The 19,852-nt window shown below is 34.9% G+C and overlaps 3 protein-coding genes across 3 annotated transcripts; 1 reads left to right on the forward strand and 2 right to left on the reverse strand.

The window, feature by feature from the left end:
- Positions 1-749: 749 nt before the first annotated feature.
- LOC118753726 lies at positions 750-2,372 on the reverse strand. Its single transcript, XM_036488592.1, has one exon. It carries the CDS (start codon positions 2,370-2,372, stop codon positions 750-752), a length of 1,623 nt encoding a protein of 540 aa, XP_036344485.1.
- Positions 2,373-11,115: 8,743 nt separating this feature from the next.
- On the forward strand, positions 11,116-13,551 carry LOC118753727. Its single transcript, XM_036488593.1, has 4 exons — positions 11,116-11,169; positions 11,252-11,299; positions 12,779-12,895; positions 13,180-13,551. The coding sequence occupies exons 1-4, from the start codon at positions 11,116-11,118 to the stop codon at positions 13,549-13,551; spliced, it is 591 nt and encodes a 196-aa protein (XP_036344486.1).
- A 167-nt stretch (positions 13,552-13,718) lies between these two features.
- LOC118753728 (cilia- and flagella-associated protein 61-like) lies at positions 13,719-19,792 on the reverse strand (the record flags this gene model as incomplete). Its single annotated transcript, XM_036488594.1, has 8 exons — positions 13,719-13,904; positions 13,968-14,180; positions 14,429-14,680; positions 15,543-15,706; positions 15,778-16,352; positions 17,721-17,951; positions 18,025-18,308; positions 19,574-19,792. Coding segments are annotated over 8 exons (2,124 nt in total), but the record flags the coding sequence as incomplete, so codon positions are not given.
- Positions 19,793-19,852: the final 60 nt, after the last annotated feature.

Raw genomic sequence — 19,852 nt, forward strand, 5'->3', positions numbered from 1 at the left:
AACAATTTAAAATTATTTTTCTACAACTTTAGGTTGGACACGAATTACGAAAATGCCTTCTCATATGAAGACAAATTCTCACACGATCATTTAAGATAATTTTTATTTTTCACCAGTTTTTAATACCACGATTCAATCCACTCGGTTGAAATCGTACGGTAATAGTTTAAAAACTTGGCTCGTGTGTGCAAGTGAAAATTAACCACCTACATACATATGTAACTACTAACTCAATCAACATATATATGTATGTAGGTATATTATTCTACTTAAAAGGCATGCACTACTCTACTACTACTACGGTTAATTACTACAAAATTTAAAATGTTAGAAAAAAAGAAAATATACGAAAAAACCCAAGGGAATATCTGAAAATAGAAGAAAAAAAATAAAAATTAGATTTCATATTCAATTTTATTAGAAAATATCTGAAAATAGAAGAAAAAAATCTGAAAATAGAAGAAAAAATCTGGAAATAGAAGAAAAAAAGCTGCTGCCGTCGCATGTTGCCTCCAATTTCATGGGCTCTTAGCTTGCAATTGAAAATGCCATTTCGTTCAGTCATTTACTTTTTTTTTACATTTAATCTTTTTAATTTATTCTGTTTAAGACGCTCCATGTTTGCTTGGGCTTCATCTCCAGCCAACCATTTCGCGTTTTTAAACAGTAATACGGTTACCATGGAATTCAGAAGTTGCTTTCGGTGCTCAAAACAATCTCCGGCTTCTGAAAACCATTCCGAAAATTCTTCATTTGTTTTTTTTAATAAGCGCGTTAACAATTTGTTCATGAATTCCAACTGAATGAGCATATTTCTGAAATAAATGCTTATACCATGCCATCTGCATGCGCAATATTTCAAATACCCACTCAGTTGGATTAATTAGTCTCACATCAGGACATTCTTTATAATTCTTAGCTCGGATCAAGGCTTCGGAATAGTCTTTCAGTTCGCCTGGAGTTTTCACCATCGCGTCAATACAAGTTTTACATTGCGACTTTGACAATAATTTTTGGTAAATGGTATAACCTGCGTAGTACCTTTGCACCTGGATTTCTGCTGATGCCCCTTCCGCGAGAGCAAAGTGCTCTTCAGGAATGTCAATATCCCAAGAAAATTGCTCTTCTGGAATATCGACATCCATCGCAAGTTGCTCTGAAGGTCCTAAATTGTCTTTCAAGGAATCTTCATCAGCAATATTCCAATCCAGGTTCAAATCTTCATCATCTTCGCAGTTTGTACCTTTTTTATCGAATTTCCGTCTCAAAATTTTCATAGAAATTAAGCGAGCAACAATGTACTGAATTTCATGGCCCGATGGATGCGTATTAATGCCCTGAGTTGCGCGGATTCTATAAAAAAAGTTCTCAAGGGCATCTTGATTCAATTTTCCCAACAATATAAAATTTAAATCTTTGCAATTTTCAAAGATATCTTGACTTAAATTAATCATAGAATTAATGGTTAAAATAAAACCAGCAAAACACAAGGAATTTATATTATTGGGAAGTTTAATCGACGAAATGAATTTAATGTGGTCCTTAAGCCTGTTAAGCTTGTCTACAGAATCGCGCCAAATTGGACCCTTCAATGGGTTTTTATTATTTAATCTCTTACAATCGAGCTCATCGAACAAATCATTCATGCGCTTTACAAACAACTGAGTCGGCTTGGCACATTTGAGGGTGTATTCATCAGACCCTAGCAACCCTTGTTTCTGCGCCATATCAATGCCTGCAGCTACCGAATTACTCAATAGCTGCGTCGCTCGGGATACGCTCATTTTTTCAAAATTATTGGGGTAAATATGCGAAGCTGTAAGCTTAGGACATACCTTGAAGTTTACATTCGCTTTATCTACCGAATATAATTGACGAATGACTTTACCGCTCGCGATGCCATCGACAGTTTTCAAATCGTGCTTTAATAAGTTATTCCGAACCGATTTAATTAAGTGGCAATAGTCGTAAAGACAGTGAATTTTATTTGAATTGAAAATAAAGAACGGATTTTCCGCGGAGACATTTAAAAGTTTAAAAAGACGAACGTTGGTTGGGCCTTGATCGCAGACGATGGCTTTGACGCTTAAGCCGAGGCCTTCAACCGTTTTAATATTTTCCGTTAAGGATTCTAAAAGATTTGAAGCCGACATACCGCCTTTAACCATATAATAGGAAAGGACATATTTCCAATCCGCCGCGATGGCTTTCACCATGAAAAAACAACATTTGTCGGCGACATTGAGGTCGCGATTACCGTCGCCAATATCCACGAAACCGTCAATAATATCTCTACTTTTATTATAAACGAGATCTTTTTTAATAGAAATTTCGTCGAATAAAATTTCGCAAAACCGCTCGGTGGGAGACATTTCAGAAACGACATATTTTAAATTTTCTATTACTTTAAAATCTATACCCGGCGATACATATTTAATAGGGCGCCATCGCAAAAGCGATTTTTTTGTGTGGAAGTGAAAACTTCAAGTCATCGCGCATAAAATTATAGGCTTTAGTCGACATGTAATTAATATTTTGAGCTAAAGTTTTTTCCGTGTCCGTGTAGGAACTAACCGACCGTACTATCATTCTAGCAAAATTTAAAGCGTCATCGCTACAATCGGGCGAAGCTATTATCGCGTGTGTTTTCAAATCAGCAATTTCTTCCTTTAACGCGACGTTTTCGTTTTGCAACTCTTCAATACGTATGTCCTGCTTTTTCGCGTTACCCTGATAAATACGCGCAGCCCGAGCGAAAGGCTCATGGTCGCAAAAACCAGGTTCATTGCTAAGGCCCTCCTCAGTGCCGCTAACATCAAAACGCTGTCTTTTGACTTCTAAATCAGAGAATTGTTCGAATTGCTCGAGTGTCAAGTCGCATTCCGACTTTTTCGGCATGTAAACATGCTTAACAGGCTGAAGGATTAATTCGGAGGAGCAGCTATTTGGCTCACTCGGAATTTGAGGTGGCAAATTGAATAGGGGAAAAGCCCCCTTTAAAAGTCGCGTTTTAGTTAAATATCTTTTATGAAAATGACGTTCGCAAATACAAATTTTTGTATTTGGCGGAAATGACACTTTCAAATTGCAAACTAAGGCCCAATTATTGAAGGCAACTTCCGTCCTCGGGAAGCCAAATAGGGTCTGGTCGTCATGGGGGAAGCAGCCCTCAACGCAGCAACTGCGGTACCCCTTTGCCTCCTCAATCGAATGCTGCAGAACGACATCTTCATCTTCATCTGGTCCTAATTATATATGGTACATATTACGAAACACACATCACTGAATGTACCATATTTGCTTATAAAAAAAAATTCTAGTCAAAAAATGGCCTTATTCATAAAAAATAAAGTAGCTTTAAAAAAGGTTTATAAACTGAAAAATGTATGAAAACGTCATTTTATAAAGCTCTTTACACCTACTTTATTTTTTATGAATAAGGCCAAAAATTTCTAAAATCAGTTCGCTTCCCTATTATAATAAATATACGAGCATTTCTTCAGATAACTTTTAAATATTCACGGTATCCAAAAATGTTGGTTACTTAAGCTGAATGTACATTTGCACCTATACATACATATCGTCGTTTAAGGTACAAAACCGCGTATCGTCGTTTTTGGCTCAATCACACACAATCACATACGCGGGTTTGCATTTTGTTGATACGTGGTTTTGTACTTTAAACGACGATATACATATGTACATACATATACATATCTGTACAAACATATGGACACACTAAAGCAGATTTTTTGACGAAAAACCCATTAAAAATTATGGCAAAAACTACAACTAACGTTAAGTACCGACTTAATTTTAACCCACTCCCTCAATATACATAATACATCAGTATTAATCAATAAACATACAATATACATATGCATAATAATTATACATAATGGGCCGTATGAATAAAAACTAAGCATTTGCTTTTTCTTAAAATTTCATACCTTTTACTTCAATTTTGTTTGAATAAATTGAGTAAATGATCTGAAATTTTAAGAAAAAGCAATTGCTTATTTTTATTCATACGGCCCAATGGCCCGTAGTCATAGTCAAAATAAAGTCGACTTTAAAGTTAGTTGCAGCTTTTTGACATAATTTTCAATGGGATATCTGTCAAAAAAGCTGCAACTAACTTTAAAGTCGACTTTATTTTGACTATGACTACGGGCCAATCACTTTCACTAGGCACAAGGACCTGCCCCACCAGTCACACATTTACACATTCACACACGTTTAAAATTTTTGAACACACAAAAAGAAGCAAATGACATACATATGTACACACACAAACAAGCAAAATACATACATATGGGCCATTCCACGTAAAATATTAATTGCTATTCCTCGCGAAGTATGCTGAATTTTTTATGAAACTCGGTGGGGATACTATTATTTGTTATCCCGCCTACTATCACTATATTTTATTATAACACTACACTTATCACTTTTATTTCCACAAATATATTATCCTTAAAAGGTTCGCATTCGTTTAATCAATTAATTAAGTAAAACGCGTTTATAAATGTCTTCACAAACGTTTGCTCATTTCACAAAACAAGCAGAAATAACAATGGCTGACAGCATAATAACTTTCACCAGCACCATGGAATAGCCCATATGTATGCATATTCACTATTTTGGAATGCACTCATTGTATTGTATATATACATACATACGTACATACATATTCCTAAACACATATGTCCACTGCACTCACTAAAAAACTTCATGCACTAAACTTAATGAAAACAACTTACCAAGGTTGAGGGTTGGGACCGCCCCACGCTTCAGTCGCTGGCCTCCAACGGCGAAGTGAGGGAAGTGGGCGCCGCAAATGAAGGTGTTGGTTGGGGCAATGTGGGCGTCTGGCGAAATCCGGAGGTTTTGCCTCCACTTCAGGGCCATCTCCTTATCCCGTGGCCATCCAAAGAGTTTGGCCTCCAAACTGGTGATGGGGCAGTCCCGGGCTACGCAGTGGCGAATGCTGGACATCTCGTCGATTTAGGGCGCGCGATAAGTCAGGAAAAAAAATTCGCTCAAAAAACGCGTCCGAACGGCTCGGAAAACTTTTCCGTATGAAAGACGTTAGCATTTTTTCTTTATTATCTTTCATTTTCGCGCATTTATACTTAAAAACCAATCAGACTCTAATAACGGTATTTAAACGGACCGATGTCAATGCAAAACAGATTTTCATTTGTAGGTGATTGACATATGTACATACATACATATATACGCGTTTGTACATATTTATGTATATACATATGTATCGCGAAACTTATAAAGAGCCAGCCTATTGCGCATGTATACATAGATGAAATTTCATGAAATGCTCCAATATATAGATATATGTATGTATGTACGTATATATATATGTGGATAGATATATGTATGTACGTATGGATTGTGGAAAATATTCCCTCAGAAAATCTTATTTCCCTCAGAAAATCTTATCAACTTAGCTGAAATAGAAAAATGCATACATGTTTTGCTGAAACAGAAAAATTCATACATGTTTGGAAAAATGAATTTGCAACCAGCAAATCGATTTCACGCAAATATCATATTTTCGGCAAACAAGCAAATGTACAAAAGCCCGCTCCTTTCCCCGTTTCCCCGCTTCTTTGTACACTTGTTCCGACTACCATTTTTATTTTAGAGTTTGTTTTGATCCGACACAAGCACGCGCCTGCCTCCGCAAGCACCCCCTCTGCTTAATAGATTTTTGTTCCTCTTTCCATTTTGTTCTTATTTTTTCATTTTGCTTTGAACTGCTCGAAGTGTGGTGGGACGGAAAAATTTTTGGTATGGTGGCAGCCGGCACTTCTCTACCGACACCGTCGGTCAAGTGGTGCACTCGTCGACGTGAGGTATATTTGGCCGACTGCACCCCAAAATTTTTGCGCAACAAAAACGGTCACAGAAAATGCGCCTTCTCATTCATAGACGTTCTCTGATTTTGAGTTGCGGTCGAGCAAATATACCACCCGCCGACGAAATATACCACTCGTCGACGAAATGCCGGCTGTCACCACCAGTGTTGCCATTTTAGCCGTTTTCCGGCTAGTTTTAGCAGGTTGCGATAGCAAACAGCCGGAGAAATTTCGATTTAGCCGGCAGCCGATTTGTTAGCCGTTTTGCAGAAAAAAATTAGCCGTTTTTAGCCGATTTTGCTATTTGCCTTGTTTTCTTAAATTTCAAATATGTATGTTTCCATTTTTGACTAAGCGACCCAAAATCTGTTAGAAATGGCTACTAGCCTTATTGTGGAGAAAATTTTCATGTCAGGCAGGATTTATGAAATTGGGCCGATTTCGCTTATTTTTATTTTAAACGAAGAAAGGGTTTTCTTTATAAAATGTTGGTTATAAATGTCTTAATTTTAAGTGTGAAGTTTTATTCGCAAACTTAGAAAATAAGAAATTGTTTCACTGTTAAGACTCTTAAGATTGGATATAGTGCCAAAAACAGAATAAATATTACACGTAGATATTGTCTTCCCAGATAGCGCATATTCAATTCTGCCTAAATTAAAAAACATAATTTTTGCCTACTCCCAAAGGTTTAAGGTAAGGGAAAAATTTTTTTTTTAAGCACTATATACACATATGTATTTTTTTAAACAAACTTTTTTGCTGAGAACTTATTTAAATTCCAAAAACCGCATGCCAACTTGAATTAAAGGAACCAACACTGAATTGAGTCAAAATGAAAATAAAAGAGCACAAATTTCTATGTAAAGCAAAACTCTCTGGGAATCCTACGAAGCATCTGCCGGTCATATGACCGGTCATCTAAATGGGAGATCTGCAGTCTTTTGGCATCATATTTTACATCAGAATTGAAGGGATTGCTGAAAAATCTGACCAGTTTTTTGGTGTAACTGTGATTTTGCATCCCTTGTCAACATATGGCCTCGGTTGATGTTAACTTAAGGTCGTTGTTTTACGTTTTACTGCCTTAAAATTGAAGGGAAATTTTTACAGCGTTTTTTATGTGTAGTGGTTTCTATTTGAGTGTATTGAGAATCGGTCAGTCTGAAAAGGCCTTGTAGGGAAGACAATAGGTTTGTTCGTCGAAAATCCATCGAGAATTATCACTCAAAATATCAGATAGTAAGAAAAAATGATCCCAAATTCTCTCTCGTGCAGAGAAACTTGCAATTTTCTGTACGAACGCAAATCTGCAAGTTTTTCTGCCAGCTAGTGTCCACGGTTGCATTTCAAACAAAAGAAATTTGTATAGAATTTTTAAAATTCTTTCAGAGGGGCAAAAAACAGGACCTACGTGTATACATCTTGTCAGTCCGACTTTCTTCAACATACGTTTCAATTTCTTTGTCGGGTTTACTATATCGACTCTGGTTGAGATTGCATTCCGATTAAGAATACAGTTTTATTTTTCCGAGTACCTTTCAAATCATTGGAATTAACTAAATTAATTAAGTAAACAAGTATTAACTTACATTTTTCATTTTAAAACCGCTCCCGTTTGTAAATTTTTAAATTTAACGAACTTGTTTATTCAAATTATCGTCGACAAAAAATCCAACCATGCGCCACAATCATATGTTTTTCCTAATTGCAAATTCTTGCTGGCAAAATTTTTTCCGGCTCGAATTTGTAACTTCTCTCCAAGAAATAGTCTTTTTACTCGTGATTTATTTAAATAAAACATACGAAATTTAGTTGAAACATTTTAGGCGGTTTTATTTGCCAATTTAGCCGGTTCGCCCAAAAAGTTCTGGCAACACTGGTCACCACGGCAAAGATTTTCAATTCCTCCACACTTCGACGAAATTTACCATAGTGAAAAGAAAAATGCAAATTAACAACACGAAAATGAAAAGAAACAAAAAACTGATCAGGACAGGGCAGAGGGGATGCTTGCGGAGGCCGAGGCCTGCTGGTGTCAGATCAAAACAAAAACTAAAATAAAAAATGGAGTTCAGAACGCTAAGTGTAAACAAACAAGCGGGAGACGGGGAAAGGAGCGGGTTTTTTTATATTTGCTTTGCGATTTGGTGATTGGTTTACAATTCTCGATAGTAACATTTGAATAGTACAATAAATTTTTTTTTTAATTGGGACTTGTTGTCAATTTGTCACCATTAATTTCTAAAAATTCAGAAAAAAAATTTCAAAATTTAGATGAAATTTTTTTGAATTTTTCTAAGTTATGTATAAAGTTTGAAAGTTTGACTTATGTGGTTTCGACTAAAGCATGAACCACGTTCTTTTAAAAAAATAACAATAAAAATATTTCAACTTGAAAAACATTGTAAATATTAAAAAAAAAAAACACCATGCATCCACCGACTTTTGATTGCCTGTGTAAGTACATACATACATACATACATATGTATGTCTAACAAATTATGGTTTGTTATCCAAATACCGATGTTATTTAATAATAATAAACTAGTAATTTTTAGCAAAAAAAAATCCGCTGATCGGATCTTAACCAGATTAGTATGGGACCACCTCTGAGACACTACCTTTCCGATGCAAAAAGAATTATCGAAATCGTTTGACGTGGTCCAAAGTTATGCGGTAACATACATAAAAAAAAAAAAAAAAAATATTCCGACGAACTGATAACCTCCTCCTTTTTTGGAAGTCGGTTAAAAATAATATTATATACATGTGTAGTACAAATGTATTTGTAAACTTAATTTCTTTAAAATTATTTCTGCAATCAAATTTTCCATTCAGCCAAATGCATAAATATGTATCTATGTACATATGTAATCGTACGAGGATATATGTAAATCTATTTTTTGAAGTATAGAAATTTTTAATATTAAAAAATAAATAAAATATTTTTTTTTGTATTAATACAAATGAGGTTCAAGGCACATTGACCCACCTCTACAAAAATCGTGGGGCGTCATGGACAAAAACTTTACAATTTCGGACCGAAAAATGCGAAAACGAGCTAAGTTGCCACGTTACATTTGTGAACTTGCGATAAAAGTACATATGTTTGTGATTTTAGAAGTTTTGATTTTATTAAAATAAATTAATATATTTTCCTGCAGAAAACGTACACTTTTATTTAATGTTTACTAAAATTACATCTTAAGAAACTAGTTAATTATTGAAATATTGGTATGGAACATGGAAATAGATTGTTTTGCAAAAAGAATTAATTAGTTGCCACTTTTCACTTGGCTGGCCGAGATTTCTTCATTTTAAGATTTTAGAATTTTTGTGTCGGATTGAAAAAGTTGCGCTTAATGGTGATGAATTTACGGGGAGATGTGCTGCGATTGTTTTTATGAATGCATGTACTACTTGACCTTGAGAAATACGCGCATAAGTTTATGAATGAAATAGTTATCGGTTTATTATTTATTTTATTTATAAATTATTGGTTACCAAAATTTTGTCCATACTGGGAGCAAAAATTTTTACACATAAAAACGAGTAAGGTGCTTTTTTGAACTCGACCGAAACCACTTAGGCGGTTACAGCGCCAAACAAGAGGAAGAAGACGACCCAATTCAATGGTCTATTAAACACTTTCGTTTTTAACTGCAATTGCCTCTGAAATAAGTTCATATGTACCTATATTTTTGTTCAGCAATTAGTAGTAAATTGACCGTGTCATTGAAAAATTTAAAATGAACGCTTTTGATTGTGGAAAACATTGTTTTGGAAATTTCAAAATGCCAAACGTGCCACTGTTTTTTTTTTCAAGTTCATTTAACTATCAGAGTAATATTGTAAAAAATACCTTCAACTTTGCAATGCAATGGGGAGCAACTTTATGCCATATCATCAAATGAGCAAAATTAACCTTCGCGCATGAAAGCAAACAAGCGACAAACTGAAGTCGACAGCCCGCTAAGTGATGTGTGCGAGTGCTGGCGCTTGTCACATGCAGCAAATAGCGCAACATAGCAAAGAGCAAGCAACAAAAGCAACCTGCAATTTTCACTTTTTGGGGGTTGGTACTCCTATACAATGCTGGCTAATGGTCATGCGTGGCTGGTGTGGTTAATTATTTTTTTTTATTGCCAAATAGCAATGGGTTAATCCATGTCAAATCGGCCAATGTTTGGAATCAACAATTTTTGATTTGGATGAATTTTGGTCAGAACTTTTCTTTTATGCATAACGAACGCTTAAGGATATTTTTTCGAAAGTTCAAAATTTCACCATTTTCCCGATTTTGCAAGTTAGTTTTTTTGCATTTTTCAAACAATTTTTTTTACATAATTTTATAATTTTATTTTGAGTTTGGAAAACAATTTTTTTACTTTCTAAAACATATTTTACCTACATTTTTTATTAGTTAATTTTTGTATGATTTTTTTTAATTTCAAAATTATGTAAATTTTTATTTTCGAATTTTCTTTTTATATTTTTTATAGCACTAAATATCAAAGTTGAAATCAGACCGAAACTATTTTTGTTACTATAATAAATTTTGAGAGATTCAAATATAATCTTGCAAAAAACAGGAAGTTGTGCAGAGAATTTCGCACAATTTTGAAAAAAAAAAAATTGTAATTGTTTCCTTTGACAGAACTTTGTTGTATCATAAAAGAAAAGTTCTAACCAAAATTCTTCCAATCAAAAATGGTTGATTCCAACCATTGGTTGATTTGACGTGGATTGACCCCAACACAAAAAATATAAACAGTGGACAGTTACATGCATATGTCGAAAAAAATAAACAAAACAAAATTACCTTTAAACACACATGACACATTTCCATACTTGCTATGCTGCAGTAACATCAAATTTTTTATTCTTTAGTTTTTTCTTTGCATTTTGTTTTGTATAAATTTCATCAACGAGCCACAGTTGAATGCATTCGTTAACTACTTATATAAGTGTGTATGTACAAGTAGTGAACACTGTGGCTTTACGCCGATTAAAGCACACTTTGTTATTACATTTGGGTTTTTTTTTCAATAGTCAAATCAAATAATATTTCTGTTTTTTTTACCTTTTACCTAAAATTAACCTCATAAATTAAGCTACTATAAAAGCAAAAACGCATTTTTACTGAAATTATTTTGCTGTGCGTGGCTGTGCGGTGTGACAATAACTAAAATACCCAGATAACTTCATCAAAAGTAAAAGTAAAAGTCAAATTATGCTGTCAATAAAATTATTTGTGTCCTGCGTGCTTTTGGTTGTCAGCTACTGCGTGAGTTCAAAAAATAAGAAAAGAATGTTGTAGTGTTGTTTTTCTTGGTTTTCATATATGTACATATTTACATATTTTCTAGCGCGCCGAATCGCCGGAATTTGATTGTCAACGACCACCACGCTTAGTGGTAAGTAAACAAGTGTTTTCAGAAGTAACGCAAAACAAAAGACTTAAGCTAAGAACTTGAGATCTAATGGTCGACAGCCAAATATGTAAGGATAAGGTGTGAACAAATTGTGCGTAATATTTTAATACTGCTTAACTTCGACTGTTTTAAATACGCAATGAATATTTTGATGATTGTAACTGCAGCGAATCTCGGCGATAAGAAAGATCAGTGCGTTCAAATCAATTGAGCTAAGATTTGATCTGCTGCACTGTGCCTTGTAAAGCACATACAGCTCAACATTATATCCTCACCAATTTTGTTTGACAAAATTAGACTTAATTCCTCAATTGGATTCGCATCTTGATAGCGAAAAGAAACGAGGTCGCCTTCATTTTTCGAAACTATAATTGTGAAACAGTCACATAAGTGTCGAGGAGCAAATGCGTTATTGACTGTTTGTTTGATGAGAGGAGATACTCTTTGAGACATTCGCTTTGCTTTCAGTATTATTATAAATTAGAAAGAGAAAAAAACAAATAAAACAAGTTCCTAAAAATTAAAATAAATTAAAGAAGAAAAACATTTTTCTTTTTAAATTAATAAAAACTAAAAATTGATAGAATATTAACTTGAAAATGAAAAAAAATAAATAAAATATTTAAGTTTCTAAAAATGAAGTTAGGTCTTTTTTTCAAAAAAAGTCTAGAAATTAAATAAAACTTATTTAAAAAAAAATAAAATAAGTTCCTAAAAATTAAAATAATTATAAAAACGGGGTTTTTAAAGCACTAGATCTAAAAGGAAAAAAAACAAATAAAAACATAATAAAAATTAAACGAAATTAAAAACATGTTTTTCTGTTTAAATTAATAAAATCTATAAGTAAAAAGAAAACTAACCTAAAAAAATACATAAAATAAATTTATAAAAATTAAGTGCAACTAAGAAATAAACAATAAATTCTAAAAATGAAATTACTCGTAAAAAGAAACAAATATTGAATTTAAAAAAACTCGCTATGGCAGCGCCAGAAAATTGAAAATGCTCAAATGCTTTTTGTCAAGAGAGCTTTTTACTTTCGTGCCAGAGAAATATTACGTTCAACATGCCATATGTTTAATAATACAAAAATTTTCATAAATTTTGTAATTTTAACGTCTAGCAAAAATACGGCACGAGAAAACAATAGAAATGCATGGCACGCGTGCCATAACCTCAGCAATACAAATTTTAATTTTACATATCGAGCCCTAACTGCCAAAAAGATGAAGTGAAATTTTTTTTCAAAATTTTATTTTTGATGCAGAAATGCATCTAAAACATTTCTGCATTTATTAATGCAGTGCCACGAGTATTTTAATTATTTTTTTAATTTCTATGCTCAGTGTATATCCGGCTTTATTTCAATAAGGAGACATTGAATTACTTATCCACGAATTATTATAACCAAAATGCTTTAAAACTACTCGCAAATACTTTACACTCTATAACCTGCAGGATCCAACGCTTTGTTGTAAGGATGGTGGCTATGATCAGACCACAGAGGTTTGCGGCAAACGCATGGGTATAATCGGTAAAGGCAATCATGGGCCACCCACTGTGGAAAAAGCTACGGTACGTATGAGTACATACTTTAAAATAAAGATATCTTTCATAAAGTATATTGGAATAAATTTCTTACATCCCTTGTCAATTTTGGTTTAGAGACTAAGCGGTTTCGACGCTGTGACATCCTCAGTGTCCCAAGAGAATGCCAACATGACACTGAATATGGCACAAAGCCGAAACTGATTTGCCTCCCAACCAAAATTGACAAAGAATGACGAAAATTTGTTCCAAAATACATCATACACCAACCCTGTCGGTGTCCTTAATTTTTGTCCTCCATCCCGGCACAGTGCTTCGCCGAGTGCATTCTCAGAGAACTGCATTACATTCAAGAGCCAGAGAAGCTCAACTACGAAACTATGCAAACTGATATGCAGGCCAAATACGGCAATGACACCGTCTTTGTGGACACAATGATGGGAGCGTTTCGCAAGTGTGAGCCTGATGTACAACAGAAGTTGCAAGCATTCAAGCAAATGACGCTTCTTGGTGCTGCTGCCGCACTACGACGTGGCTGTAGTCCATTCTCCGGTATGTTACTTGGTTGTACGTATATGGAATATTTCAAAAATTGTCCGGCACATCGCTGGACTGAGACTAAGGAATGTGCGCTCGCGAAACGATTTGTTACACAGTGTGCTTTGGGTGTAAAACAAACTTAAATATTAATTAAATACATATATGAATTCATGCATGCAATTAACAATATATTCAAGTTGATACGGCAGAAAAAATATGTGTGTAAACATTTGATAAAATTTAGTACAAATAAATATTAATAAAAAATAAGTATGTAAGAATTTTCGCTTTTCCAACAACACATTTTGTATCAAATATTTAATTTACTTGCGAGATTTAGATGAAAGTCTTCGGGCAATGCAAAGGGATAAATGAAATCATTGCGATGTTTTCTCAAGAAACGCAACAACATCTTCTCTACCTCCGATGTGTATTGCAAATTGGCCATCTGACGTTTCAGGAATGTCTTGCGCGCCTTACGATCCATTACTTGGCCCTGGTCAAGTGCAATGTTTATTCAAATATATCTTATATTATGTCCAATTCAAATGCCTCTTACCCAATTCACAATTTTCTTGGCTGTGTCCATAGTTAGCGTACGAATTTTGCGACGCAAATCATTAAATTCAGAGTGCATAATCAGCTCCGTCCATGGTTCCTCAAAGAAATCAATAAAACTTTTAATTTCTTGCAGATACCAACGGGCATGCAAATCATTCAATAATGCCTCGTGGTGGCCCACAAAATATTGCAGATGATCGAAACTGCGCTTCTATGTGAGCACAAATGGAAATAAATATGCGTGAAAAATCAAAAATTTTAAATTATTATTAATTAGATCGTGCTACCTTACAAGCAAAAAAAAAAAAATCGCCCTACACTCCTGAGTCTAAAGTATTTTTGCACGCCTATTTAAAAAAAAAAATGCCGCAATATGACAAAAAGCGTAAGAAGTTGATAGTTAACTTGCTAAAATACCTTTGCTCGGGGTGTACGGTGAACTTTTTGATGCCAACTTACAGTTTGTGATACAACCACTATCTCCTCTACGATGCCATGCACATTGATGCGTACTCTTGAAAAATTACCATCGTATGTGACTAGCGAGAGCATATAGCTATTATCTAAATGATTTGCAATATATCGCTTAGGCAGAATCACTTTAGCCATATAATAGCCTAGTGGCAATTGAGCTTGAAAGTAGACTGGTAGTAAATATTTCTCCGAATATTCAACAACATCGTCCTCCATCAAATTGAGCCCATGTATTAGCTAGAAAGAGTAAAAGCTTCTAATTAAAGATTAACCAGCATTCGCTTAGAATATAAAACATAAATATTACGTATTTTGTTAAGGCTGCATACGAGTACAATATAAAATACTTACATAAATATGTTCATAGCGAGGGCTTATATTCAATACCCTCTATCCGCACTTTTCACAAAAATGAGATTCTGATATAAAAACTGTCATCGGTGATATTAATATTGATCTTGTATAGCGCTTGACAAAAGAATTTACAATAAAATTGCAACGTAAGAATTAACATCAGTAATGACAGGTATGTAAATCCCAGAAAGGTTCTAACGTGACAAAGTAGTTTTTGTGAAAATTGCAGATAGAGGATAAGCCCTCGATATCGACACCTGAGTGGAAGATTATTTTCTTCAACATTACATATTATCTTATTTGTTTACATGTTGTTATGTAGGTGGTCTCATATTTGAATTCGATCAGACATAACATCAATAAAATATATATATAAAATTTTGACCATTATTTTATTTGTCTTGAATATGAAAAATAATCTGCGAAGTGCAGAAAAAAAGCGTATTGAAAGTAATTTTTGAATGAGGATATTTAAATAGAAACTTGTAAAGAAAACCAACTGCCGATAACGTCTGCATGACTTTACAACTAACTTAAAGTTAGTTTTGTCATAGCTAATTAAAGGTTAGTTATTTATCGAAGTCCCGCAAAAAAGCTAACTAGAAGTTGGTTATTGTAATCTATTGATAATTTTTTTTCTGCAGGGATATTAGTCCTTAACATATAATTTTACCAAAAATAAATATTTTTTGAGTTTTGTGTGTAAATAAATAAACATAAGATTTAGCCTAACGAACTTCCTTACCTTAGCCGCTATTTCATCTTTTGCACAATGTTTGTATTGATGATTCGGAGTCACTCTCAAGCGGGTGCAATTTCCCACAACAAAGATATTCGGATCACTAGTGCGAAAATGTTCATCGATTAATATTCGAGAATCCCGCATTTCAATTCCTGCATTTTCCATTACTAAAGTGCACAGATGTAAAACATTTAGCATTGTGGAATATTTTTAAATCAACCATTTCCATTGCACTTACTATCCAATACATCCGTGCCGATGATGTGCGTATGAAAACTGACAAATAGATCACAAGGTAAAGTCATTATATGACCGTCGGGATGATGCTCGAATACAGCATGCGATATAATGCATTCACCCTGATAATATATCCATTCCTTTAGAATCCAATTTGATTCAAGTTTTACACCTAAATCCTCAGTCATCTCCTGTAGTATTAACTCAATATTAATATCCATATTGCTTATATTGTACTTCGCGTATGATGCATGTCCTTTCGCATCCCATGGCATAACCAAAGTAATGTTTTGCGCTGGTGTTTTGTGCTTAAGTAGAAAATTAATAAATTCAAAAGTGCCCAAACGTGAACCGAAAACAATTATATTGATATCATTGGCATTGCGATCATTCCAAATGGCTTGCAGTTTATAATAGAGCGTTATTTTATCGAAACGATTGTTCAAATGCATATAGTTGGTTGGGCGTGGGCAACGCTGTACGGCTGGTGGTACACCAAATCGCTGACTTAATGCAAAAATTAGACTATGATAATAAAGCTCGCAGCCATTGGCCAAGATCAATTTGCGTTCGTCTCTGTAAAATAAAGTGTAAATGTGCGCTTGAGTTAAATTGACAAAGTAGGTAGAAGGAACTTTAACAATAAGCCTGTACAAATAGTTAATATAATAGACAATATGGTTAGCAAAAAAAAATTTCACTAATCTGTATTTTCTACCGTTTATGGGTTTAAGCCAAGACCGAAAACCTTCGCATATTGCTTTCTTCGCTGCTGAAACTCCGTCAGTTACTCACACCAAGTGTAGATAGTTCCTTCTGTTCTTGGTCCTTCCACTGTACTCGTCTGCGCCCATGCTTTCGTTGTTCGTCCATGTTCGCCATGTACACGACGGTAAAAAGTCCTACTATTCATCATTCGATCTTCTTCGGAGCCACAGATCTTGCCTATAATACTTTCTCGGAAGTCCCCTTTTTGATAGATATGCAATTTTTTGGTTGTGAAAAATATAGGAGTGTTTGAGTAAAGTCTACTTGATATGTTTCTAGCCGACCCGCCTTACACAAATTTTCAAATGCACACAGTTGCGGCGGACTCCTCCGCCGTAGAAAACAAAAGCATACTTTGAGGCAGTGTGGTGCGTAAATTAATAGTTTTAAAGCTCGCTATAGTGCAGCATATTCAATATAGTCTATCTATGTTAGTTATCGAAAGTTATCAAGTTACAGAAATTTATCGAAACATCGATATTGTTATCAAAATTGATCAAGTAATCCATGTTTACTGAGTATAAATTACACAAATTGATCAATGTTTATTAAGTTGTCGAAATTTATAGGCAGAGAAACTTAGTTGTCGATATTTATCGAGCTATAAAAATTTATGCGATTATCGAAATTTGTCAAGCTATTGAAATTTATCAAGTTAGCGATATTTATCATATTATCATTACTTATGGAGCTAACGAAATTTATCGAGTTATCGTAATGCATCGAGTTTTTCAACCTATAGAGTTAACAATATTTATTGCTTTACTGAAATTTATCGACCTGCCGAATCAATGGTTTTGATGGTTTGAAACATTTCGAGTTATAGAAATTTAAAGTGTAACGAGTCATCGAAATTTGTCAATAGTTTTCGGGAAATATGGAGCTACCAAAATAAACCGAGTAAGCGGGATTTATAGAGGTATCCAAAGTTTATCGAGTTATTGATTTATATGGAGATATATACATTTTTGAGTTATCGAAATTTATCGAGCCCTCGAAACTCACAGGTATCGAAATTATCGAAACAAGTAGATTTTGCGGATTTTACCACCGAAATCAAAATCATCCGCAAAAATAACGAAAGTTTCGGAGGCTTGTGGCTGCGCAAGCATTAAATTTACCGCTATTCTGCAATCACAAAGTTATGCCAACAATTGAATTATATATTTCGCTTACCTTTTGATTTTCTTCACATCGGAACTAACGAATGAAAAATATTTGCGGAAATCCATGCAACTAATGGTGTCCCGTATAAAACTGTTACTATTTTCCCAGTTTATGTAGCAGTCATTTTGATTTTCACAGATCTCACATTCAAAATTGCGATCGTAGATGCCTTCCACAATGCCCACCGATGAAATTATGGTAACGCGCCAGCGTGGCAGACAACAATGACATTTCAGTGCGCTAAATACATATTAAAAAAAAAAAATGCAAACGTTTAAAAAAAACTAAATTAAGTACATACAATAAAGTGTACCTTGAGTTTTTAAAGTTGAAGAGAAGTATTCGCAGTAAAGCGCGAGTCATACTATTGAAGCCGAGTATGACAATGTGTTCTGAATTGCCAAATGGTTTGGATGGGAACAAATTGTGATAATATATAGCAACATTTTCATTTTCAAAGTCCATTTGAGGTAGGAGTTCTTCAGAAATCGCAGATGTATGTTTTTTGTATTCCCGGCGATGTATTTGTGCGATTTCTCGCGGTTCTATGGGCTGCATTTGTTTCACCAAATCGTTGGTAAGTGGCTTGACACTACTCTGTGTGAGGAGATAATTGTTGAGAATTGATTGACAATTAATGGTATACGAGAACCGCTCTCAGCTATTCAGGGATTGTGAAATCACCGTTATCTCGACAACAATACTAAATAGTAAGCGTTTTTTTTTCTAACACAGTCGAACAGCCACCAAACTAGACTCCAAATTCATGTATGAAATCGAACGACTAATTTGTGGCTGATAAGTTTTATCCGAACTTGCACGAAGGTCGGCTGTAAAAGTACTAACCGTTCTATCCTACAACAGCTGCAACAGCAAAAGTCTGTGAACTTTGTAACAAATGCCTGTAATGCTGCTTTCAAAGCCTCCTGCCCAAGCACCCTCCCGAAGGGCAAGAAGAAACCCCTGTGGTGGAATCCCGAGATTTCAGCACTGAGGAGGCTCTTCAATCAAGCCAAGCGAACAGGTCTTGGGCAACTCCACAAAGACGCACCCAAAGACTTCAAGAAGGCCATAAAGAGGGCGAAACACGAATCTTGGGAAAACATCTGAAACAACATAGAAGAGAACTCTGAAGCCAACAGGCTGAGGAAAGTTCTGTCGAAATCTTTTTCAAGTATGAACTGTATCCAGAAGTCTAACGGTGACTGGACGTCATCATGTAACAAAATGCTGGTCCTTATGAGCACTAACTTCCCGGGCTGCTTGGACGACACCTCCGATAGTTCACCCGGTCCTTGAACCTACTTGTCCCTGCGTGATACCGTTAGGGCCGTCGTAAGTGATGAAAGGGTGGAGCGGGCTTTAATTTTGTTTCAACCTTTCAAATCTCCGGGACTTGACGGAATCTTTACCGCTCAACTACGAGAAGCTAAGGACATTCTGTGCCCTCTGTCTTCTCATATTTTTACAGCTTGCTTTACCCTTGTGCTTGACATTTCTTATTATATATATGTAAGTCAGAGGGTCTATCAGTGATCTCAAACAGGGAGGAAGTGAAGCTGATTGGCCTGAAATCCATTGGGTCAACTACAGATTTTTCTCCTGTCCTGGGAATGAACAGGCCGCCAATTACTCGGGATATACCCAAGGTCTACGCAACTCGCGTAAGTCAACTACACGATACCTCTATCTACCATCCCGGTAATGTAAGGAAATAAAAAATCTTTGCTCAACTTCATTCCAAAGATGTAGTCCTCATACGAAAATCCCTTAAAATCTCAAAATTCATAGAAAGGATAAAATGGTTTCCTTAGGAAATGCCGAAGAAACAAATATGTACACCTCACGTATTCAATACTTACCATAGTCGATTGCAAGCAATAGAACTCACCGAACCCGGTGGCACAGGATATTTGTCGAAATATGGCATCAGACTCCCAAACGTAATTAGGATGTAGTCTTAATAAAACAATTTCGGCTGGTGTTTGTTTAAAACTTAACTCATTACACGTAAGATGATATTTGTGCTCCAATTCGTGTAGCCTGTAGAAAGGTCTGAGTGGGTAAGAAAAAAAGACAAGCTTTTTATATTACTACCTGCTGCATTGTAAGTATGTATGCACTTGTATGAATGTTACTAA

Source organism: Rhagoletis pomonella, unplaced genomic scaffold, assembly GCF_013731165.1.
Source record: "Rhagoletis pomonella isolate Grant_MI unplaced genomic scaffold, Rhpom_1.0 Rhpom_scaffold_02788, whole genome shotgun sequence".
Lineage (NCBI taxonomy): Eukaryota > Metazoa > Arthropoda > Insecta > Diptera > Tephritidae > Rhagoletis > Rhagoletis pomonella.